The sequence below is a fragment of the Macrobrachium rosenbergii genome, chromosome 2 (assembly GCF_040412425.1).
Source record: "Macrobrachium rosenbergii isolate ZJJX-2024 chromosome 2, ASM4041242v1, whole genome shotgun sequence".
NCBI classification, from domain to species: domain Eukaryota; kingdom Metazoa; phylum Arthropoda; class Malacostraca; order Decapoda; family Palaemonidae; genus Macrobrachium; species Macrobrachium rosenbergii.
The window spans coordinates 43741429-43768129 of record NC_089742.1 but is presented as its reverse complement, the minus strand read 5'-3'; the positions used below and the strand labels follow the sequence as shown (position 1 = coordinate 43768129).

Here is a 26701-nt window from a genome sequence, read left to right as displayed (position 1 = left end):
GAGTTCAACCTTTCAGAGACGAGAGAATTCACCTGACCCAGGACTGATTCTGCAAGCTTCGTCCACAGCAGCTCTATTGATGGTAAACATTCCCTGCGGGCCCGACCAGGGCTTTGAGGCCTGAAGAAACAACTCCTCATCAGCCAGGGTCTCGTCCCCGAGATGGTTGTACTAATGGATCGGTTTAACAATCTCAATGTATGAGCTCTGCAGTTTGGGGGTATCTGCGTCCTTGGGGAGAGGACCTTCCAGCCCTTCCAAGTCACGGTCCTCCCGAGTTGTTCTCTCTGCAGGTGAGAGACCCTCATCAGAGACGTCGAAAGGCTGCGATGGGAGGCCAAATCCCCATCGCCAACCAGAGTCCTGTGCGTTCCACGGCTTCCAGTATAGCCCCAGGAGGTTGAAGGAACCAGTGAGAGGGGCCTAGCACCCTTTGCTGACCTTCCAGAGGCTGAAGCCTCGGCAGGAGAGGAAGGCCATGAACGATTGTCAACCCATAGTGACGATCGATGTACGGATCTGGGAGAACTCCCATCAAGTGAAGGTGAACAGGGATTGTCCCTGGGAGAGCACGCACACGCTTGTACCCGAGGAGAGTAGATTTGCTCACACAAACGTGAGCGGGAACTGTCCCTGGGAGAATGATTGAGCCCCATCATGCAAGAGCATGGTATGTCCTAACGACATGCAGGACTTTTTCTTCAAGGCCAAGGCCTCTATTGGTCTGTCTGGCATGTGAACCCTAGGACTGGCATTGCTGACTCGGGACCTAATCCCCTGAACACCGAAAGTGCGGCTCGTAGACGCCACGTCCTGGGTCAGGGACTCGGGGGTGGGGGCAACATCTGCACATTGCACACCCACTCTCTCTCTCTGTAGGCTGTGTCCCAGTCTGGGGACCGTGAACACTTATCGTAGCAGCGCAGGTCCATTGGAGCCCAGGGGTAAGAACCTTCGGGGTCACGGGTTGAGGAGACCCACGTGCATGGATCGACCAGGGCAAGGGAGTGTGTCCCAGACAACGTTGCTACCGTGATGGGAATGAACCTCCAGGTCAGAACCTTGGAGCTCTGTATGGAAGGAGGATCTTTACTAGGCATTAGAGTTGTCTGGTGTCTGATATCGGTGCCCTGGGTGTCGTGGCTGATCCCAGGACGCGCTGCTTCCGCGCCTCGAATGTCTGGGGCCACCTGAGACAAGGGATAGGCACATTCCGTGCCTCGTATGTCCTGAGACATCCAAGATGCGGGTCCCCCGTCCTGGAACAGGGAAAGTTATACTCCCTACCTCAGATATCCGAGAACACCTGAGACATGGGTTCCCTGTCCTGGTACGGGGGAGAGTTGTAGAGATCTTCGTGCTTGTTCTGGAGAATAAGACACGTTGTGAGAGGGGCCACAGGCCTTTTCACGGTCTAGAGCCGCCGCCATTCCCCTCTTCAGGTCTGTCTACCTAACAGGACCCTCAAAAGGAGAAGGGGTCTTCTTTTGGTCTAGAGCCACCACCTTCTTCCTCTTTGGGTCTGTCCACCTAACGGGACCCTCAGAAGAAGAAGGGGAGGAGGCACAAGCCAGTGGAGAAGATACTGGTGACGTCGAAGGGAAACGGGGGTCTCTTCCTCGATGTCCTCTCACACTTGTACTACTTCATTAATTCAGCCAGGAGAAGATCCTTAACATCAGGAGACATTGGGGGGCACGTCAATGTTGATGGGACTGGATGAATAACCGAGGGAGCCATGACAGTTGTCATGGTGGCCTTAGATCCCATAACTGAAACCGTAGTCCCAGTTAGTGACACCGTAGAGACAGGCTGGTTAGAGGCACTAAAATGTGCAATCAAGCCCCACACTGATGGTTCCCCTGGAAGACCTAGGGATGGCCGGAGGTTCCAAAGATTTTGAAAGATCTTCCCAATCTCCCTGACCTGAAAAAGATGGAATATCAGAATGCGCCCCCCCCCGGGGAGCAAATGGAGGAAGCCCTCGAGAGATTGTAACAGGCACCCGCTCCTCCATACCAACCCCTCATTGTCGAAGCACCAGGAGAATGTGGAGTGATTTCTCCCTTACATGAAGAAGCAGTCAAACGGGATCACATGGGAAGAGACAAGAAGCTACTGGCGTCCTCGAAGGAGAATACAGTAAACCACCCGTATTCGCAGGGGATGTGTACCACAGCCCCCACGATTAGCTAAAACTTAGAACTGCCTATTTTGATAGCTTAAACACACACACAAAAAAAAACTATAAAAATGCTTATACCTGAGTATTTTAATAGTTTTATCACAAAATGTGCATTTAGTCATGAAAATATGAAAATACAGTAATTGGTGAATATTTCTCAGTGAAAAATACTGTGAATGGGTGAATTTTCCGCGAATAATGTGTATATACGTTCCACAGAGAAATTCGCAAATAGGCGAGTCCACAAATAGTGAGACCGCAAATACGGGGGGTTTACTGTATCCCTCCAAAGATGGACGAGCAGCCTTCTTGGATTTCCTCTTTCCAGCAAACCTCGTCCACTGCTCAGGGGACCATCACAACACTCAGGACAATTACTGGTCATTGAACACATGCGCTTGTGGCATTTGGTGCAAATGGTCTGCAGGTCTACCTCAAAGAGTGAGAGAAAGCAACGTCGCTCTCCCACACCCGGGCAAAAGCGAGGTTTAGGCTTAGTAGATGATTCTTGGGTTTGCACGATATCCAAGAATAAGATGATATATCACAATTATACTTCAAGTACAACAAAAAGGAAGAAAAAACCACGATTAAGTGCAAGTAGAACAGCCAGGAAACATTTGGGCAGAGGAAGACAGGATTTTGACTGCTCTCGACAAGGACTATAAGGCAAGTGGTTAAGCGGCTCAGCGAAGGGAGGTGGTGAATATACCCCACGCCTCTCCCACTTGTAGTGCAACCACCAAACAACCTTGTTGTGTAGAATAGCCTGCTTCAGCTTGCACCGAAGGTAATTCCTATATAAAGACTGATGGTTTGTATTCGTGTAGGAACAACAAACAAGTAATAAGTACACCAAACTTTCTTCAGCACAATCGAGTTTTCTGTAGTGTATAATGCTTTATGTGCTGTGGCTCATGAAGCTTTCTGCCACGGCCCAGTGGTGGGCTGTCCTATAGCGCTGCCAAACACAATTATGGCTACATTTAACCTTAAATAAAATAAAAACTACTGATGCTAGAGGGCTACAATTTGGTATGTTTGATGATTGGGGGGTGGATTATCTAGCTTCAGTAGTTTTTAAGATCTGAGGGCAGACAGACAAACAAAGCCATCACAATAGTTTTCTTTTACAGAAAACTAAAAACTAACAGAAACACAAGTTCAACTTAGCAGTCAGGTAGAACAAAAACATACATCCCCACAAGACAACGACCCAAGATAAAGTGGTTTGTGGCAGATGGTGAGTAGGGGTATTCCACACTCACCCCCCCAACAACTATCAGTTAATGACCCTGTCACCAAGTTCAGCTAGCACTGTGGAAAGTCCTTACATACAGGGCTATGGTTTGTATCAAAATCTGCATTGAAATCCAACCAAAGTATAGTAGCGCACCAATTAAATACCGTCATCAAAGTTCAATGACTGAACCACATGCAGCTCACAACACTCCTGCATAAATGAAAAGGATTTGTATTCTCGTAGGAATACATATCAAATCCAGTAATAAATTTACAAAGGAACATTCAAAATTTTTTCATATGAATACCACTGAAAATTATTACACAGTACTGTACTCACATTCATGCTCTCTAAGACTCTTGTTGGGAAAATCACTGGTTACATCAGCTAGGCCAGGTCTATTACTCCTTTTCAGGCTCATTTCCATTGACTTTGCTGTGGTTGCTTCACATCCATCCATTCGTTTACGGCTAATCAATGCATCACGCTGGGCTCTGCGTCCCATTCGCGAATCAATAGCACGGAGAGCACGGCTGTCTTCTGCTGAAGAGAACTGTAACCCCTTGTTCTTGTACCTGCAAAATAAAATGAATGCTGTAAAGCTATGTCTTGGGTTTACTCAAAGAATACTTTAAATCGGCAATTTGAATTAACTCACTTTACCAAACCCACCTGGACTCGAAATCACAACAATGTGTACATGTTCTCTCTGAACTTTACTGAATACCTACTAACGAAGCCGTTTTGAATAAATATCAAAAGCCTCTCTCTTTTTTGTTATCAACTACCACAGAAACAAAGTCTACTGTACTGTTTTTGAAGTAGGCTACAATGTAATGGTCTGAAATGTATTTCCAATGGTACTGATTAAAACCATGAATAAGAACATGAACCTTAGCCTTAGCAAAAAACCTACATTTGCATTGTTAAATAAAACATGTCTACAATATCCACTGAAGACTTTGCATGAATGGGTAACTTAGACTGACATTAGATATGCTAGATTCTTTAAATCAATCTCTAACAATGACAACATGAAAAATCTGCTTTGAAACAAGGTACCTGTAATTAAAGACCACCTTTCATTCAAGCATCATATCTTCAATCAACTGGGTTACGTGTACTCAAAACCTTGAACTAATATGACTAGAACCCATGTCTTCCCTTAGCAAATGCCTAGATATTCCATTCAAAGGGCACAAGCAGAAGGATTTACAGCCACCTGACAGAAGCAGTGTTCTATTAGGAAACTTTCAAGAAAAGGTGGCTGATTACCTTATGAGGGTATTCAGAGATAGAATGAATGAACAGCAGTCATAGGAATGAAAAGGTATAACAAATGGAGCCAGAACAGATCATCTATTCCTAGTCCAATTAACATTACTGAGAGGAAATGGGAGTCTCAAGTGTAATCCAGTGACCATAAGGAGAGAAAATTATCCCATAAGCCACGGAAGTCACTTAACCAGCTCAAATTCTAGAAGAATACTGTACCTGACTGGAAAAACAAGACTGTCACAAGGCATAAACAGAAATGTTCCAGGCTCCCTTATGAAGGAAGTTGAACCTGCCTTCCAAACAAATGAAACTTGTTACCAGTACCTACCAGAAGGAAGCAGTTCCCCAGGTCCTCAAAGAGGGACTGGGAACAAGGGCATCATAAAAAAAAGGAGAGCTAAGGGTGCAAGCACTTCCTTCCAGCAGGTATCAGGGAATACAAATTAGTAAAGGTGGCAAAATGTAACAATCGGGCAAACTTCTGCAATTGCCACTTGAGGATTTTAAAAAGATTCCCCACAGAAAACTTGGTAATGAAGTCCTTAAGGGAGACAGAACAATGCACCATCCTGGACTTCAAAATGAAAATCCATTCTAGACCAATTATAAGCAAAATCAACAAAAATTACATTTTTATAAAAAATAAGGTTTTATATATGCTTACCAAGTAATTACTGTACAGTGAACCCCGGATTAGTGGGATCTTACCCCCAGCGAATGGGTCAAATCCATGAATGCTTAAAACCCTCTAAAACACCCAGAACTGCCCATTTTATAAACTAAACACAGAAAAACCCTGTAAAAATACTTATACCTGAATATTTTAATAGTTTTATCACAAAAGTGCATTTATTCATGAAAATTATATGTAAATACAGTAATTAGTGAATATTTCTCAGTAAAATACATGTCGGAATTTTCAGCAAATGATGGCTAGATATGTTCACAGAGAACCCCAGAATAATGAGTCATGAGGACGTTGACATAGCCGAATCTGAGGGTTCACTGTACATAGCTATAGTTTCTTCTTTAAATGGCAGCTTAAGAACTGAAAATTCAGTGGCACTCTTTTGTTTTAGTGCAGTTAATAACCCTTAAACGCCGACTGGACGTATTGTACGTCGACTAAAATTGTCTGTCAGGTGCCGAGTGGACGTACAGTACGTCAAGTACAAAAAGTTTTTAATATTCGCGGAAAAAACAGTTATAGCCTAGTTTGCGAAAGATTTTAAATCACGCACCTTAGCGAGGATGCTGGGAGTTCTGAATCACACTGTTGTTTTGTTTACAAGCGTTACCCAGCTGCACATGCACGCAATTTCTTTCTTCTCGCTCTAGAGCATCAGTAGCGCATCTCAGAAATTCTTCGTCACTTTGTCGTAATTTTTGCACCGTTTTATATTACCTGTTACATAAAGTTTTATATATGAAAATGTGTACAATTTCATGTGAATACAACAAAAACAACCCATGGTTGTAGCTTTATCAGTTTTGAAATATTTTCATATAAATCATGATGTGCCAAAATTTCAACCCCCGGTCAGCTTTGACTCAACCAAAATGGTCAAAACGCAATTGTAGCTAAAACTCTTACAATCTAATAATATTCAATCATTTACCTTCATTTTGCAAATTGAGTCTCTAGCACAATATTTCAATTTATGGTGAATTTTTGAAAAAACTTTTTTCCTTATGTCATGTGTGCTCTGCCGAAAATCTCAGAAATTCTTTTCGTCACTTTGTCATAATGTTTGCACCCTTTTATATTAGCCATTACATAAGTTTTATATATGAAAATGTGCCCAATTTCATATAGAATACAACAAAATAACTCATGAGTTGTAGCCTTTATCAGTTTTGAAATATTTTCATATAAAATCCGCGATGTGCAAAATTTCAACAACCGGTCAGCTTTGGCTTCGGCCGAAATGGTTAAAAAACGCAGATAGCTAAAACTCTTACATTCTAAAGTAACATTCAATCATTTACCTTCATTTTGCAACAAACAGTCTCTAGCACAATATTTCGATTTATGGTGAATTTTAAAAAAACTTTTCCTCACCTCCGCACGCAGTAACTCGACTGAAAATCTCAATATTTCTTTAGTCACCTTGTCTTAATTTTCCCACCATTTTATATTAGGCCTTACAAAAGTGTTATACATGAAAATGTGCAATATCATATAGAATACAACAAATAACTCATGATTGTAGCTTTTATCAGTTTTGAAATATTTTTATAAATCACGATAAATAGAAAAAATTCGACCTTCGGTCAGCAACTCATTAAAATGATCGAAACTGCAATTATAGCTAAAACACTTAGCCTAGTAATATTCAATCAATTACCTTCATTTTGCAACAAACGAAGTCTCTAGCACAATATTTCGATTTATGGTGAATTTTAGAAAAACTTGTTTTTCGTCCACGTTGCAATTCATGCATCATTTGTAGTAATATTTTTCTGTGTTGCTTTGATCATTTTAAATTTATTATATACCAAAATCATCGCAATTTAATGTACAATACTGGCGAAAAAAAATAACTCACTAAGCACAACCGTTTTTTGCTCTGGCGTGAATTTGTATACAATTATATATGAAATTTTTTCCGCTGTCATATATTCAATATTATATATGATAATGATATTTTCATTTCTGATGGTTGCATGCTAAACTGGTGTGACAAAAAAAGGCAAAAATAGACTCTTAATCTTAAAAACTAAACGTGCTGTGATTTTTAAAAAACTTTTTTTTTCATTGAGCACTAACTCCCAAACGCCACCGGCATACGACAGACACTTTTGTAAACAGAGGCTCGGCGTTTAAGGGTTAAGTGCTCCACCCACTTTTGGGGAAGAATAGGTACAACTTAGCTAAAGAGCTCAGTTCATTTATGCTCCAAGTCCATGTGCGGGGAGGAGGGACAGGCTCTGTTCATGTAATTACTTGATAAGTATATATAAAACCTTATTTTACTAAAAATGTCATTTTCATATATGACACCAAGTAATTAAATAGCTGAATCCACATTGATAGGAGTGGGAAGAATGGACATGTGCTACTCAAACACATTATAAAAATGCATTTTGAAGAATAGAAAAGAAAAGCTAGCATTGTGGTAATGCTTGTTGTAACCTTGCCTGGGGAGAGAAAGGCAGGAAGATACTGACTCTTGGTTGTGGATCATCTCGACCCGTGGGTTTATGACCAGTAGTGTCAGGATTGTCCCTACTTCAGTGGGGCTTTTGTGGTCCGGAGTGCTTCTATGACTCAACAAGCTTAAACTGGCTCATTACTGCGCTTGCCCTGGGCAAAAATGACCGACTAACATACGACCATAAAATTATATTAACTGTACACCATTTTAAAAAATAACCATATATTACCTATCCATTACAAGCGAAGATTGGAGGGTACTCCAGGTATTAAGTACTCCCGGCTTCCCAAAAACTCAACAATCTTAATCAAGGCTAGGAGACAGAGAAATAGGAGGACCACCCCTACCCCTCATTCCCTAGTGCCACGCCAGCCGCGGAGAATGGATCCAGTGTACTGTAGTCCTCGAACACAGTTACAATGTAACGTAGATATTAGTTGGCAAGGCCGACGACACTTCAATAAAGTCGACTACGGATTATGGTAGCAGAGAGAGAGGTGCGTTAAAGCCAATGAAGTAGCTAGCTGCCCATTACTTCATGTGCTTTTACCTTTAACAACAATCAATTATTCTCCTGAATTCCCAGAAGTGAGACTCTACAATAATGTCTCCCAAAGAAAGATAGCATTCTTGGAAAGGGGACATAAAGGGTTCTTGACAGAACACCGAGGAGTTCAGAATTTCCTCCTGATATTTTGGGTCTCAGTATGAAAATCTTAGTGATCTCCACTGGAGCATAATACTCTCTTGTTCAGACAGTCCACCAGTTCTGCAAGACTCTGGACTGAAAAAAATGAGGCCCAGAGTTAAAGCGGGTCTCGTTTTTGGCTAAACAGCCTAAAATACTATGAGCAAATAGCTGTCTCTTACAAAAAAAAAAGCAACTTGTTTGTCCAGGGCCTTGTAACTCGCTGACTCTTTTCGCTGGCCTTCGCGATTAAGTAAAGTATCTTTCTAGACAGATCCTAAAAGAAGACATCTGCATAGAGTTCAAAATGTGGGCCTGACAATAATGTGGACTACTTCTAGGTTCCAAAGACACTGGCTGCTGAGACTTCCGTTTCCTGGTGTCAAAAGACAAACCAAGTCTGAAATGTCGGGTCTGAGGAAATGTTCACACCTCTATGTGAATACTGGAGTTCAGCATGGATCTGTAACCCTTTATCATGGAGCATCCGAGCCTCTCGAAGATCCTGGGTAAAGATGATGATGAGATGCTACGTTCTTTACCCCATCTCCTAAAAACTGCCCACTTAGCCTGGTAGTGCTTTGCAGAAGAGTCGCGTCACATTTTGCGATAGCGTTCGCAACTTTTCCTGAAAATCCTTTCACTCTAACAAGCTTCCTGACAGTTTAAAGCCTGTCAGAGCAAGAGTGGACGAACTTTGATGATATCTGTTGAAGTGAGGTTGTCTGAGATCTTTTCCTCTGTGGGAGGAATACAGAAAGTCTGTGGAGAGTTCAGAAGGTCTGAAACCACTCCTTTTGAGGCCAAAAGGGAGCTACTAGGATCAGCGATGCATGATAAAGTCTTAAATTTGTGATCATGTCTCTTACTAGACTGAGCGAGGAGGAAAGCATACATTTCCAGGTGTGACCAATCCTGAGTATAGCCTCCATTGCCCAAGTCTGAGGGTCCCCGTGCCAGGGAACAATACAGAGGGGAGCAATGGATCCTGGATGATGCAAACAAGTCTATCGACAGTTCCCACTGTTTCAACAGAGTCGGTGCACAGCTGTGGATTCAGTGACATTCATTGGGTGAACCTGTTTGCAACAGCTCAATTCGTCACTGATACCTTAACACTAAAGCTTACATGGGTGAGAATATGCCTTAGCCCCATTTGTGCCTCCAGAAAGAGATCTTGACTAACTCGCACGAGTGACAGAGAGTGGGTGCCTCTTGGTTTCGAATATAGCCAGGCCGTCGTGTTGTTGGAAGAACTGTCTGGACTCGAGTTACTGCAGCAAATGTTGAAGAGCCAGGTGAATCTCTCATCCTACAGATTTATGTGCAATTTCTCTTTTGAAGGACTGGCTTCCTGACACTTTGATCATCCTAGTGTCGCTCACAACCTAGGTCCGATGTGTGGAGAATAATGAAGTTAGGTTCAGATGACAGGGATTCCAGTGAGTGGGTTCTTCCTTCTCACGAGCCACCACTGAAAGTCTTTTATTCCTGTGTAGTAGGAATGCAGAAGATCTAAATGAATCTTCTTGTTCCAACTGACCTTCAGACAGAACTGCAAAGGCTTCGCATGCAGTATCCCCAAAGGAATGAACATCTCTATGGAGGAGAGTCCGTAGCAGGCTCATCCAGTCATTGGCTGAGCAGGTCTGAAGGCTCAGAAAATGATAGACTTCTTTGGGTGCATGATAGTACAGTATTCTCTTCTCTAATGGAATAACCCAAAAAACCTGAGAGTCTATCTTCATCCCCAAATAGACTATCGTCTAAGAAGGGACTCAGGGCTTTTCCTGCCCAACTCCTGGGCTAAGTGAAGGGTTCTGAGAGGGTCCTCCATACACTTCTTCTGGGATGATGAGCATAGGGCCAGTCATCCAGATATAGACAAACTTTCACGCCCATTAGCCCTGGTGAAGACTGTTGACAACCCGAAGCATAGGGCACGAAATTGCAAAACTTTGTCCTGAGAGCGAATCACAGGAATTTCCTGGAATCCCGGTGCATTGGGGTATGAAAGTAAGCGTCTCTCATGTCTATCGAGACCATCCAATCTTCTTGGGAAATTGCAGCAAGAACTGAGCTGTTTGTCTGCATCCTGAACTTTGTGGTTTGGACGAAGACGTTCAGACCACTTACATCCAGGACCGGCTTCCAACCCCCGGAGGTTTTGGGGACTACAAAGAGACAATTGCAAAGCCCCCACCCCGATGACAAATCTTCTACCTCTTCTATAGCTCTCCTGTGGAGAAGAGCTGTGACTTCCTTTTTGAAGGGAATCACATATCCTTCCTTGAGAACCTGTAGTACTCATGGTTCTATCGATCTGGCCTCTCGCTGTCTCCAGAAGTGTGGGAGTCTGATGCCCACAGGTAGACAGAGGACCGAAGTCTAGCTTGCTATAGACTGGCCTGGAAGAGGACTTCTTGCTGACAGGGCGAACTGATCTGGGATTTGTGCGTGGGAGCAAGGAAGCTCTTCCTCTGTTACCTCGAAAGAGCCGTGGCTGGAGAGGAGAGAGAGGCCGCGGATTAAATGAAACAGCAGGTGTTTGGTTAGACTCCATTATTCTCTTGGACAACCGCGCAAGGAAATTGTGAGTAGCCTTTTGCAATTCCATAGCTACCCGCTCTAATGTCATTCAAGGAAAAAAGGCTGGTTTGTACAGATGAGCGAAAAGAATTTCTGGTCTATTCTGGCTTCCAGACTGGCAATGGCATCAGGTTCGGAAGGTTGGGAGTTGGGTAACAGAGTTACAGATAAGTCGGAGGACTGGTGATAGGGGAAAATGCAGTTACAGAAGTCGAAAGGGCATGCAAAACAGGAGAACCCTGACTAGCTGAACTTTTAGCTTCAGTTTGAGCAGCCGTTCTCCTTTGTCTGTTTTTCTCAAGTTTATCTAAATAACTAGTCAAAGTCTTCCATTTCCCCTGATCCCACTCTTTGCATTCGTCACAAGTCAAGTCAGAAGAGCAAATTTGTCCTCTACACTGAAAACAAATGGTATGGGAGTCATATTTGATTGAAATGAGTCTCGTGTTACAGCCTTTGCTGCAAAACCTGCTGCTAGTAGAACTAGAGTCAGACGTCTTAATACAAAAAGGTCCAAGCTACATAAATTAATGCAATTAGCACAACCGCTACCAAAGCATAAAATACTTCACGAAGGACGATGAAAACCATTCGGTGAACTACACTAAATCAAACAAAAGCTGTCAACTGGCAGAAACAAATTGGACTCTTTAGTAGTGTTGTATCTATCCTTTCACCAAAAGTGGGCGAGGCAAGTTACCTACACCAGAATATTGGAACGCTAACGCGAATTTCAAATTTAAGCTGCCGATAAATTAAACTAATAGCTATGTAGTTACTTGGTAAGTAACTTATATAAATAAATGAATCAGAAGTGTAAAGATTATTGATATGACAATGAGGAATTAGAATTGGAATATAAAATTTAGGCCAAAGATAAAGCACTATACTAGGACCTAAGAGGTCATAAGTGCTGAAAGAGAATTGAGTAAAGAAGGTTTTAAAAGTGTGAAAGGAGGAAAACCTCGCAGTTGTAGGCTACTATGAAATAATTGTTAGGAGAGAGAGGAGTCAGATGGTAGAAAGATATGATTGGAGGTAGGGTAAAAGGAATGAAAGGAGTTGCAACTACAGGTGAACAGGATCCTGCAAAGAAACTTAATTGATGCCTACAGTGGACTGTGTGAGATGCACTGACAGCATTACCCCTCATGGGGGGATGAGGGAGGAGGGAAGAGTAAAAAGGGCTAACCTGTTAGGGGTAAGTCAAGACTGAGGCAAAGGATAAGTTGGAGGGATAAAGTTAAGGAGGATCTGAAGAAAAGAATTTAGTGGAGGAAGATGCTTTCTATAGAAATGGTTAGAGAAGATGCAACAAGGCAACCGAACCCTTAGCTTAGGGATAGTGGTGGGGACGAAGATGTGAAGTGCTATTAAACAAGCCTATGGTAGCCTACTACACGCTATTATATTCCCTAACAATTAAATCAAATAGGACCAATATCCTAAGGATTAGGCTATTTACAATAATTGTAAGTTAACTTAACAATAAAGCAAAATCATCAAAAGTAACTATACTCCTTGTGATTCCTACGCAATTCAGTTCAATAAGCTTAATTAATCATAACTGATTCATGCTAATTACAATAAAAAACAAGTAAAAAATGCACCAAGTTTCTTTGGCATAATTGAGTTTTCTGTACAGCATATAGGCTAATACTGCATGAAACTCTCAGCCACGGCCCAGTGATGGCCTGTGTTGTTGGTACCTATAGCAGTGCCAGACGCACGATCATGGCTTAAATTAAATAAAAACTACTGAGCCTCGAGGGCTGCAATATGGTAGGTTTGATGACTGAAGGGTGAATGATCAACATACCAATTTGTACCCCTCTAGCCTCAATAGTTTTTAAGATCTGATGGTGGGCAGAAAAAGTGTGAATGGACAAACAAACAACCATTAGTTTTACAGAAAACTAAAACCTTCTACGCTAACCCACCAGTAGAGCAATAATTGGTAATATAAATAATGCTCCTTGTGCTAGCGCTGCTTAAAAATACCCAGTTGGCAATGAAAGCAATTTAAGGCTCTTTTCATAATGATTATGCATTATCCTTGCAAAATGTACAATATATGAGATATTATGTTTATACTGTACATCCGTAAGTAGTCGTGGGCATTTTGCATTAGCAGCCTAAAATGTCTACACTTATACTCTAAAATCACTGACCAGCTTAGGTCTCATTAGAGTGTAGGACCTATCAATGGGCAAAAATCTCTTCTAAATAGTGAGCCTGGCTACCACTGCTTTGGCAACCTAGCCAAGGTTACACAACCTATATCCTAGTATTTCGTGTTGGTTTACCGTTTTTTTTCTTTTAGGTCCCATTCTATCAAAGAACTACAATGAAATAGGCCTAGGTGAAAAGTTTGGAAAGAAATACTGCAATGCATATACAGAAATAGAGAAAACAAAATAAGAAGAGGAAATATCTATAGCTTAAAAACCACATGAGCAACTGAGATGCCATTACAAAGGCAGGGCATCAACCTGTAGCATATGTCTATAGGCTAAGTCACCCAGTAGCCTACGGTAAGATAACTGCTAACCCGAACTAGCCTCACTAATGTTGACCACCTCAAAATACACTAGGCTACCATGAGTAGGCTACTGGGTAGAACTAGACCTATATTAAACATTAACCCACCAGAATACCTAGCATATGCCTTAAGGCTAACAGTAAGCTAGGCCTACTATGGGCTAGCAAAGAGGAAATACAAAAACTTGGCCTAGTCCAACAGGCAAAGGTAAAACGGAAGACAGGGAGAGTGCAGAATAACAGGAACAGGTTCTGCAGACATAAACAGGCGTAACCTTTCCTAGAACGACATGTCCTGATCTAACCAGCCCAAACCTTCCTAACCCCATTTAGGGTGCAATGCCCCGACCTGGCCAAGGGGGCTTTGCCCCTCCTGGACACCCCAAAAGTAGAACTAAACATCAGAGACAATGGACTTGGCTTCCGCTCAGAGGCTGTTCGGAAAACTACCAGTTTATGTGCAAAACGGGCACCGTGTTTAGCCTAGTAAGCTACCGGCATCCAGGGGATGAAGATAAAAACATAGGACTAGGCTATATAAAGAAGGTAAATAGGCCTATCATAAACACATACAAAATCATAAATGAAAGAGAGTAAAAATTCCGGTCGGCGACTGACCAGAAGAATGCAGCGGTAGCAGGTAGGGTAGTCTTTGGTTTTACCCTGGCAAATACTAGCCCAACCTAGGCTGTTGTAACTTATGTCTATTATGATTATAGCCTACACTCCTACTTAGGCTTACACGAGCTTTCAGCCATAGGCCTGATATTCTCTCGGAAGGTCAGGTTATCACGAGACTATAGGTCTCTCAACCAGTGAGTGTTTGGTAACTTATTGGTAATTCGATTTCAACAAGCGAACGCATGTTACACTAGGCCTATTAGGCCTACTGCACAGTACCAAGTCATATTCTCCTACCATATCCTCACCAAGAAAACCTAAAGGAAAAGAGAACGTTGGCTTGGACATCATTTTATGGTTATACTCTTTATAAAACAAACAATACACAACAGACAAATTTGCCGCTCAGGCGTTAACGGTACCCAGGACAATAACAAACCCTAATGTTTATCACGTGACAGTATCATAACAACACAATATTACTGTTATTAGGCACTTTGAATGTTAATTACAAATGTAACCTGAAGGTTAAAGGTTAACTTACCTCCTTCCCCTGTCCATTTTACGCAGTAAAAATGGTCCTTATCGAAGAACAAATGGACGCGCGACCGTCGTACCGATTCGAAGTTTCACCACTTGTACAACTGTTCTTTTGAACCCACCAATCAGAGTCAATGTTTAAGTGGTGCCGTTCTTTGGTGTTTATAGTTCGATTGCTCGATTTTAGAGTCCTACAATAATGAGAATTATCTGTTTCAGATAACTTATTCACATATTAAAAGGAAAATAGCGAGTTACTTAATATTGCTAACAATATATTTTGACCCCACCGCTCAATTTTTAGTTGGTGCCGTTCTTTGATGTTTATAGTTCGATTGCTCGTTTGTAGCGCCCAACAATAACAACAGATATTTCAGATACTATATTCACATATTACATAGAAAATAAACAGGCGATTCAATATTAATAACAATATATTACACTAAGACCTGTCAATATTTAGAAAACGGCCTGCCAGCGTTGTGACGTAGAATTATTCGAAAAATACAATTTCACGAGTGGTTTTTTCACAGTAGTTCCGGATACGCAGAGGAGGGTGGCTATTATATATATATATATATATATATATATATATATATATATATATATATATATATATATATATATATATATGTGTGTGTGTGTGTGTGTGTGTGTGTGTGTGTGTGTGTGTGTGTGTGAGAGAGAGAGAGAGAGATTATTTGATTTATAGATTTTAGGTATACATGCCAAGCACTGGGTCAACTAAGGCCATTCAGCGCTGAAACGGAAATTGTCAGTAAAAGTTTGAGAGGTGTAACAGGAGGAAAAGTTGAGTATACCTTAGTTTAACCAGACCACTGAGCTGATTAACAGCTCTCCTAGAGCTGGCCCGAAGGATTATACTTATTTTACGTGGCTAAGAACCAATTGGTTACCTAGCAACGGGACCTACAGCTTATTGTGGAATCCGAAACACATTATACCGAGAAATGAATTTCTACCACCAGAAATAAATTCCTCTAATTCTTCATTGTGTAACAGGAGGAAAACCTCGCAGTTGCACTATAAATCAATTATTAGAGGAGGGTAGAGAGTAAGATGGAAGAAAGAGAATATGAACGACGGTACAGAAGAGGAATGAAAGGGGTTGCAGCCAGGGGCCGAAGTGACGCTGCAAAGACCCTTCAGTAATGCCTACATTGCCCCGCATGAGGTGCACCGACGGCACTAGCCCCTTACGGAAAGAGAGAGGGAGGTATTCATGATTAATGTCACATGCTTCAGTTACTTTTCATTTAATATTGCCGAAATACTGTTCCCCTGATTAGACCTGCAGCCTCTGGAGATCGTTATACGCAGAGTAGAATCACTCGAATTGAACGCTTACTTGAGCTATATTTGGCCACCCTCAACTGAAGTACCCCGATGTACCACACCACTGCCGTTACCGAGGTTCTTTCTTTTCTTCTGCTGCCAGGCTGGGGAACGTCATGAAGGTTTAAAAGATATGCGCCCATGCCTCTTATTTGTTTGTGTCTTTTATCTTTATTTCCTTCTTTTTTTAGTATATTTCTCACCATTGCCTTCTTATTTGTTATATGCATGAACATTTTGTTTTCTTTGGGACTAGCCTGACAAGTTTGATCTGTCATTTTACCTCATCGCGTACAAATGCTTAATATATAATAATAATAATAATAATAATAATAATCAAGTAACAAGTTCTTGAAGCGATTATACTTTTCCAACAACAACCTGAGGGCAGACAAACACCGAGAGTACTATGTAAATCTTTATTTCAAGTACATAGCTGTAACAAACAGTACACAAACACTTATAAGCACATACATCTCGAAACGTTTTGGGAAAAGTAAACAATGGCTCACATACGAAAATTCATTACAAAGCTAAACACTGTACTCCGCTTACAGAAGACACTAACCTCCTACCAGGCAAACAAAATCGTTCCATATCACAAAGGCACTCAAAAAATTAAATGCCGACCTACGACGCTACATTATAATGTATTAATACTGAAAACGAGAGGACGATATGATGATGGAAAATGGTTATGAGTCTCAGCTTCGTCGTGGATGGCGTTCGTATTTATTGACAGTAATTCATTTTTAGGTTCTCCAAGAGCTGGCTGAAATGATTTGTTCTTAAATTAGGTGATATTTAACAAACAGAAAGTTAAAGAGATTGGATGGGTATATAGGAAAAGTCAGGAAAACGTGTTAAAAGTAAAAGGCAGAGATACTGAATATAGGTGGACTTCATAACGTACCAGGGAAAGGCGCACTGGCCGAGAATCGAGATAATAAAGTCTCTCATCGTTTCACCCTTAATGAAATAAGTAATGATTCTCATATGTTCAACGAGAATGAAGTTAGTGATGGTTCGCAAGCTTCGCTCGTACGCAGATTATTGATGATTTTGTTTGAATGCAAATACGGAAAACGGGAGCAATTAGCAGAGAGTAGAAAATATACGTCTGTTAAATATGACGGGTATAAACTCGCCGATGACATTAATTGGGATGGCTTGTTTTCTGTTTGCTCAGACTAATAGTCCTGCATTATTCTCGTTCCATTTTTATTACGGCGTGCAAACAGAAATTCTATATTAACTTACGGAGCGGCAGAGAGTCAACTAATAACAACCGTTTTTTCGTAGGATATACATTTACCCACGTATTTCAGCTTTCGTGCCAAAATATGGATGGCAAGTTTTGGTCTCTGAAATTAGAGCGGAAAAAAAATCTGCAAACGCTTAAATCTAGCTGATATGAAATTTTCCAATATGTAAATTTACCCTCGCGTAGTGTAACAAAATGACGCACTGTTTGAAGCCTGTTAAAAAGTAGAACGTTACAACAGTATTTTTCCATTACTTACGGAATGTTTAGCAATTCCGATTAGCAAGGAAAAGTAAATAGATGAATGAATGGTGGTTAAATAGAGAACATACTCCTAAAGTAATAAATATTCATTTGAAAACTTCGGTGTTTTAACATGTAACAATATTTGAACTACTTACTTGCTACTTAACTCGATTCATGAAATATTCAGTTAAAAAAACAAACTAAAAAAAAGTATTTCAAAATATATATAAACCGCAGCCATTAGTAAAATGCGTTTTCAAATTTAGAAATAGTTGCATTTACATTGTAACCCAACAATGACTTCTTGTTATTACCCGGTCTTGATTTGTGCTTATAAATATACTATGGGTTTTTATCTTGATTTGTTTATGTCTTGGCTACTTTTCAGTATAAATAAGCATATTCTTTTGCATGAGTACGTTCTCGGCAATTTAATGGCCTTTGATGTTTATCCATATGATTTTTTTGTACTAATAATAATAATAATAATAATAATAATGTAATAATAATAATAATAATAATAATAATAATAATAATAATAATAATAATAATGGCTTGAAAACTTGAAATCTGTAGTTCCTTAGCACAGAGTAGACACACTCATACGCACCTTCGCACACAGAGATGTGATACCTAACCGGTAACTTAAGTGGTATCTGCAAAAATAGAATACAGAAGTTTGGTGGTAGAGGATTAGAAATTATCATAAAACTGAAGGTAACCAAAGTAAACCTTATCGTAAATACTTATACACCGAAATCGTCAGCAATCACGGACAAGGCAGGCCTTCCGTGCAAACAAAAATTCCATATTTAAAACTGATCTCACCATGTTCGTTTTATCAACATTTAATAAGTCAGTTGACAGGCTCGTGTTGGTCACAGTACCGGTTAAAAGAGAAAGGTTGATTTAATGGTCAACATCGCTATAATGTTTACAAAAATCTATTCAAATTTTGGAACTAACCTCAGCGCGTCTGGTGCAGGTGACAACAGGTCATGAAGACAGAGAGCCAGGCCTATCTTTTTTATAACTATTAGTTAGTTAGTTAGTTAGTTAGTTATAAATGATTTGTTTAACCAGACCTCTGAACTCTTTTAGGGTTCTTCTCGGGCTGGGGTTTATAACTATTAAAAATTCGATGTAACTATTAGTTACATAGTTAATTAATTTTATTAATCGATGGCTTTCCTTACAAAGTGCTAAGACTAAAAGTGAATAATGACATTTGTTGAAATTTCTTTGTTCGTCTTTATAGCGCTTTAGCAATTTACCTCTTGGTTTAAGTCGTATGATGTTCAAACGCAGAAAAAAGCCGCAGTAAAGACAGTTCTTTCCCACGATTTCATCAGAGGTTTTAGATGAATAATAAAGATTATAAAAACTCTACGCTTTGTTATACCGGATGACTACTCATAGGCACATTAACATAATTCAGTACGGACAAAACAGACATCTTTAAACATTTGCAAAATCATTCTCTCGCAAAATAAAGTTTTTAATTTCTCAGAGAATCGACCTCATGGAAAAAGGCAATAAAATATGAAAAGGAAACTAGCAAAATATGTTCCACAGGAATAATGCATTCGGCAGATACAAGTCACCACGGCGTCGCTGAGACCATTTCCTAAAATAGATTCGAAATGAACGCAAGTCACTAACAGACACATCGCTGCAAAATAACAACAGTCTCTGATTCATGTGATCACATATCGCTTCGATAAAAAAGACAATTCATATGAAATGCAATGGGTAGATGGCTATCATGTGTTTGAAGTGTTTGAAGATTATTCTTTCGCTTTGGTGTGAAGGCATCCTGTGTGACTATTGTTTCCATGCCGTTGCTCAGGCTCCTGTGACTATTGTTCAGTGTATCGGTTATAATGTGGCTCCATCCAACAGGTTGCTCAGTGTTTGCCCTGTAAGATGTAGCCATGTTGATGTGTTTCTTGTAGACTTAGTGTTTCTTGTGAATTGTGATGTAGCATAGTGGCTCAGTATCTCCAACAGGTTTGATGTAGTCATGTAGCCAGTGGCTCTAGTAGACTGTGTGATGGGTAGGGCCATGTTGCCTCTGTGTTTCTTGTGGGTTTCCTGCGTATTGTTGTGATGTAGCCATGTGGCTCGATATTCCCTGTCAACTGTGATGTAGTTCAATGTTCCTGCAAGTTGTCATGTAGCCATGTGGCTCTATGCTTCTTGCAGACAGTGGTGTAGTCTTGTGGGTCAGGGTTTCCTGTATTGTGCTGCAGCCATGTGGCTCAATGTTTGCAGCCCTGTCAATGTTTCTGTAAGTTGTGCCAGCCATGTGGCTCAATGTTTGTTGCATGTGGCTCAATGTTCCTTTAGTCCATTGACTCAGTGTTTCCTGTAGAGCCAGCCATGTGGCTCAATGTTTCTTGTAGGTTGTGCTGTAGCCATGTGGCAATGCTTCAAGGTTGTGCTTAGTAGGTTGTGTTTGTGCTAGCCATGTGGCTCAATGTTTCAGGTTGTGCAGCCATGCTCCATGTTCCTTGTGGGTTGTGCTGTAGCCATGTGGCTCAATGTTTCTTGTAGGTTGTGCTGTAGCCATGTGGCTCAATGTTTCTTGTAGGTTGTGCTGTAGCCATGTGGCTCAATGTTTCTTGTAGGTTGTGCTGTAACCATGTGGCTCAATGTTTCCTGTAGATTGTGCTGTAGCCAAACCAGCGCTCAACTCTGAATCTCTGAAGGGTGTCGACAAAGAGTCCTTCGTCACTGGGTTCTCGGATTCCAACCTAGAAAAGGGAAAGAATATGATGGGAAGAATTAATAATAAAAATTGGAAAAGCCTTAAAATAATAATTGGTTTAAATACAAATCCAGCTGAGGAAAAAATTAAATTAATTCAATGGCTCGAACAACTTCCCATACAAGCGAAACTTAAGGAAATGTTTTATTTCAGGTCCAGCTTCGTGAAACTTATTTTTCTTACCATTTGGGCAAATAAAATGTCTTTCAAGTCGATAAACACTGGATCTGCAGCTGAAAAAAAAACTGCTTGCCATAAAAAATATCCCTTTATCTGGTCCACAACAAAACCAGTTCATTTTTCTAAGTTCCCTAAAATACGTGTTTTTTCTATGGAACACAAATTAGGTGGAACTTAAAAGAAAACAGAAATGGCTACTTTCAAAATCAAAAGAAAATTCAAGTGTTATCTAACTATATTTTAGATGACGTTACTGGACAATCTTTCTATCAGCTGTCATCAGTTCCCCTCTCCTGCACAGCCAATCTTCCCTCTCTCTCTCTCATCTCTCTCTCTCTCTCTCTCTCTCTCTCTCTCTTTCATTAAGAGAAAGAGGATTGGAATATTTGTATCACCTGTCATTTGTGTGTCTGACTCTTAAAGGAAATAAAAAAGGACTCTTTTCAATAAACTCTCTCTCTCTCTCAAATCCAAAATTACAACATATATTCCAGGTTACCTGATCTCCTACATTAAAAAAGCGACTCCGATATGAATGAAGCCGAGAAGATCTGATTTCCCAAATCAGGAAGTTACACACACATACATACAGACACACACACACACACGTACGGACTATGTAACAGAAAGATATGCTAAGAATGACCAGTAATGCCACAGCAAAGCGTAATGCGATTCTTTAACTATTTATATTCCTTCTATTTGAAAGAAGGACAAATTTAACAGAGGACCATTAAGTATAAATCATGGTTTCTAGAGGGACGCTTTGGCAGAAGGGTAAATTATATAAAGACAAGTGATGGGTACATTTTTACATATTAGACATTTATGGATCCATGAAGATTATAAAGACTTGAATGCCCCCTTACCTCTGTAGTAAGGACGTAGTAGAAGCCCTGGGCTTCTTCGGGAGAGCGAGCTACAACTTTAACGAAGAATCGGATCTTGTGACATTCAAGCCCCGCCAGGACGAGGTCTTGCAAGAAGGCACGGGCACCAGACCATTGCTGTCAAAATTGAAAGGTTAAAATGACTGATGTATTCAGTGCATAGGTTTAGCTGGTTAAGTTAAGTATATCTTAGTTTAACCAAACCACTGAGCTGATTAACAGCTCTCCTAGGGCTGGACCGAAGGATTAGACTTATTTTACGTGGCTAAGAACCAACTGGTTACCTAGCAACAGGACCTACAGCTTATTGTGGAATCCGAACCACATTATAACGAGAAATGAATTTCTATCATCAGAAATAAATTCCTCTAATTCTTCATTGGTCGGCCGGAGACTCGAACGCGGGCCTAGCAGAGTGCTAGCCGAGAACTCTACCGACTCGTCCAACGAGGAAATGAGGTTTAACTGGTGGCAAGGGCTTTATGAGGTATTGAATGAAAGAATGTACAACTGAGAAACTTTTTCCTTCTGGATAATGAGGTGGTGTAAAAACATAGAAGGGATATGACCATTACATCTTAATTCAAAAATTTGTGAGTGAAGAAGAAGAAGAAGAAGAAGAAGAAGAAGAAAAAGAAGAAGAAGAAGAGGAAGATGTAAAGAAACCGAAGCTAACAGTTGCATGTACTGTACTCTGATTCAACAAAGCGACTCACTGAAGGAGACAATTTTCAAAATGCCGAAAAGCAGACAGGCAGCTTCCTTACCTTCCACTCCTTAATTAGTTTCGGGTGAGGCGAAGGTTCGATGCTCTTAAAGCAGAAAACAGCCATGACTGTTTCCGTCGCAGTCGATTCCTCTTGCATTCGTGGTGTGATACAGGCGATCTCTTCGAAGAGACCTGCAAGGGGGGAGGGAGAGAGTTGAGACGCTACAGAATTATGAAGAGAGTTTGCAAATTATGTTTGTGACACTTCAGTAACGATGGAACTTGAAGAATATGAATGCCACTGGAGGCTCTCCAGAATTATGAGCAGATCTGAAAATATGAATGGAATTAAAATACAAATGGTAACTGCGACACTTCAGAATTGTGAATGACTTATAAATGAAAGTTGACACTTTTCAGAATTAAGAATGGAACAAAAATACAAATGGAAGTGGAGACACCTCACAATTAAAATTAAATACAAATGGCATGTTGAAACTACGAAATTATAAATATCTGAATACAAAGGGAAGTTGAGACACTCCAGAATTATGAAGGGCACTCTATAATACAAATGGAAATTGAGGCAAGTTGAAATTATAAATAGAACCTGAACACAAATGGAGCTGAAACACTTCAAAATTTTGAATAGAGCTTAGCTGCAAATGGTGGCTGAGAATCAAACATTTTTGGGGGTGAAATAAAGCTGTACAGGCACTGATGGGAATTTTCGGCGGCTGTTTTTCTCTAGGTTTTGATAACAAAGTAAAACTGGGAAAAGTTATGAATCTAGTATCTTTTACTGTCCAGTCAAGGAAGCGAATATTAATTTATTACTGAAAACCATCCCTGACAGGTTGAATAGAAATTGGCCTTTAGTTACTAAGCTTGCGCTCATTCGCAAAGACACTACGTCGACAAAAAATCTAAAGAATCCACTAACCTTGAGAGACAAGACACTAGAAACCTTTTTAAAAAACAAAGGGAAAATACCAGTTGGTGCAAAACAGTTACCTGCCTTAAGGAAAGTATCTTTTTCCTGAATGGAATATTCAAAGTTCACTTTAAGTAGCATAGATGTGAAAATCAATCAACAAACTGAAAAAATAATCATAGTTATGACTTGTTACACGACTTCTGATCTCGAACAAAAAGTAAACTGATAAACAGTAGAATCTCACCTTATCACTTAAAATAAATAATCAGCAAAATGAAAAATTCCTCAGCGATCTAACAACGACCGACTGATGAACTACGAGAATTCCATAGGCACTCAAAACTGCATAATTCTCTACCAAATCACTCATCACCTACCCTGATCAATCATGTTTTCAGGGCCAAGAATGTCAGGTTCGACTGCGTCGCTGTTCAGCAGCTTGTTCATGACGCCACTGTCTTCACTCATGTGAAAGAGAGGGTACAAGCCTGCGTGTGAAATGATAAAAAAAAAAAATTTAAGATATTTGCATTATTACATTATGGATGAATTTGAGAAGAGGTGGTAAAATATATGAATAATTATACAACGGTAAAATCTGAGAAGTGAGGTAACATGTTGTAACTGAATAATTACACAACGGAAAAAATCTGAGAAGTGAGGTAGCATACTGTAATTGAATAATTACACAACGGTAAAATCTGAGAAGTGAGGTAGCATACTGTAAATTAATAATTACACAACGGAAAAAATCTGAGAAATGAGGTAAAATAACTGAATAATTACTCAATGGAAAAATCTGAGAAGTGGGGATGATATAACTGAACAATTACACAATGGAAAAATCTGAGAAGTGGAGATGATATAACTGAATAATTACACAATGTAAAAATCTGAGAAGTGTAACTGAATAATTACACAACGGAAAATCTGAGAAGTGGGGATGATATAATTGAATAATTACTCAATGGAAAAATCTGAGAGGTGGGGACTACAGTATATTACACAACGGAAAAATCTGAGAAGTGGGGATGACATAACTGAATAATTACTAAATGGAAAAATGAGAGGTGGGGATGATATTACACAACGGAAAAATCTGAGAAGTGGGGGTAAAATAACTGAATAATCACTCAATGAAAAAGCCTGAGAAGTGGGGCAAAATAACTTAATTATTACACAGAGGAAAAATCTGAGATGTTGGATCAGTTTGTCTCATTACATGATGAAAAAGTACAAGTAAAGGTAACTGATGATTTATTTAAGAGACATTTTACGAAAAATATTTACAATGTGTAAGTGAATAATTTACACTGAATAAATCTGTGAAGGAAGAAGAAATATCTGAATAATTACACAATGGCATAATCTGAGAAGTGGGGTCAATCTGTCGCATTACATGATGAAAAACTACGAATGAAGTAAATCGCTGTTTTTAATGAGACACTTTATTGAAATTACATACAATGATTAAGTGAATAATTATCTGACGAAGACTCTTGAAATGCATCATTCCTCTTAACGGAAATGCTTTAAAGAAAGTGAATGATGCAAACTAAACACCCAAAGATAAATTCTAGGAGTGATGTAAATCAGAGTTGACTGACTGACTAATTGGTATTGAACTGGCGTTGAACCAAAACAGACTATCAACAACGAAAAACAAATATTTGATACAATTTAACAGTCGAGCCTTCGTAAAAACGTCATTCCTAAAGCATTCATAAAGAAAATAAAAATATACAAATAGATTCCTCAAACACAGAATCCCAAACACTAAAGGGAAACCCGTTACGACCGCTTCGTCTGTTTCCATTCTGGGTTGAGGAAGGTCAGTGCTCTTGACGTTTTTCTTACGCTTAGAAATAAAAAGAGAAGAGGGCTCATAATACAAAAACATATTCTTCTTATTCCTTTTAATTAAGGTGCCAAGTTGTTAAGAGAAATTAGTATCGCAAGTCAAGTTTACGTAATAAAAAAGTTTATTTATATAATAAAAGTGAAGAAAAATATTCACCAAAGTCTTCAGTTCTTTTAGTAATAACCCTCAGTGAAGGCTAAAATTAAACCAACACAGGTACATCTGCCGATGAAGGACAATGGAGCTTTTCAGGGACACGGCTACCGATTCAGTTGGGGGGGGGGACGGGTGACAGGGGAGTGCCACCAGTACCCAGTGCCACCGGCTAGCAAGGAGGAGAAGACCGGGAGGCGGGAAAGGAGAGCGAGAGAGAGAGAGAGAGAGAGAGAGAGAGTGGGAAGGGGGGTTTGAGAGTGCCTCCACCGACGACCAAGAGGGAGAAATTACCTAATGATTAAACCTTGAACCTAAAACACAAATCACTCGAGACGAAAGCGATGCTGCAGATCAAGCTGATAGCGGGCGATTCGTTGTTATCAATTCCATCGGTCGTCGGGGCAAGAAGGGTCATCGACTCGGTTAAGTATGACTCGAGAGTAAAACAGTTTTGAAACGAGAATTCGCCTTTCCTCAAACTTTAGTCGGGGTGAAGGGGAACGAGGGAAAGGGCTGAGGGAGGGAGAAAGGGAGAAACAGGGGTAGGAATTGAGGAACAGGGGGGAGATGGTGAGGAACAGTGGTAAGGAAGGTGAGGAGAACGGATGATGTCTGACAAGAAACAGAGATTTAGAGGGAGTGAAGAGAAGGGTGGGGATAGGAGTGAGGTAAGACCTCTGGGGGGAGGGGAGTAGGACAGAAGGATCTTTCTCGGCCAAACAAGCATTGATTCATCTTTTTGTTTTGTTTTGATTTGCCTGTGAGTAAAGATATCATGATAAACCTCTCCATGTGCTCTTCATGGACACAGAGTAGTAAAATAATCATGCCAATCTGGTACATGATATATATATATATATATATATATATATATATATATATATATATATATATATATATATATATATATATATATTATATATATATATATATATATATATATATATATATATATATATATATATATATATATATATATATATATATATATATATATATATATATATATATCTATATATATATATATATATATATATATATATATATATATATATATATATATATATATATATATATATATATATATATATATATATATATATATATATATATATCTATATATATATATATATATATATATATATATATATATATATATATATATATATATATATATATATATTTGTGTGAATGCATGTAGGTATATATTCTTCAATGTGCTACATCTAGTAACACAATTACGTCTGGTCCAAGTTATGACTTGCAGCATCGAAGGATGGTCTTTTGTTTGTCAATTTTTTATAAGTTGTATTTTAACAGAGATCTTTCACATTCACAATTGATCCCTGATCCCATTTTCCTGCATAAGTACGCAGTAAATATGCCTCGCTGTCGAACTTCTCAGTTCCAGAGGTCCTTTATTCCCCACACCGTTGGACTGTGGAACAGCCTCCCTGAGGATGTCGTGCAACTGGAACTTCGGAAGTTC

General features: G+C 39.7%; 2 protein-coding genes across 3 annotated transcripts in view; both read right to left on the bottom strand.

Moving 5' to 3' along the window:
- The window catches only part of LOC136845902 (titin homolog), a 90617-nt gene extending 75479 nt beyond the window's left edge, over positions 1-15138 (bottom strand). Inside the window, exons 1-2 of one of the 2 annotated variants that reach the window (XM_067116391.1) lie at positions 14848-15138; positions 3768-4003 (exon numbers count right to left, since the gene is read on the bottom strand). The gene's annotated coding sequence lies outside the window, so the exon portion shown is untranslated. The remainder of the gene's footprint in view (positions 1-3767; positions 4004-14847) is intronic. The other variant, XM_067116384.1, reaches the window with a different exon arrangement.
- A 5078-nt stretch (positions 15139-20216) lies between these two features.
- Positions 20217-26701, bottom strand: part of LOC136849745 (uncharacterized) — a 109803-nt gene continuing 103318 nt past the window's right edge. Inside the window, exons 3-6 of the mRNA XM_067123139.1 lie at positions 23573-23683; positions 22317-22450; positions 21529-21666; positions 20217-20465 (exon numbers count right to left, since the gene is read on the bottom strand). Coding sequence (XP_066979240.1) covers positions 20361-20465; positions 21529-21666; positions 22317-22450; positions 23573-23683 — 488 coding nt within the window. The 3' untranslated portion in view covers positions 20217-20360. The remainder of the gene's footprint in view (positions 20466-21528; positions 21667-22316; positions 22451-23572; positions 23684-26701) is intronic.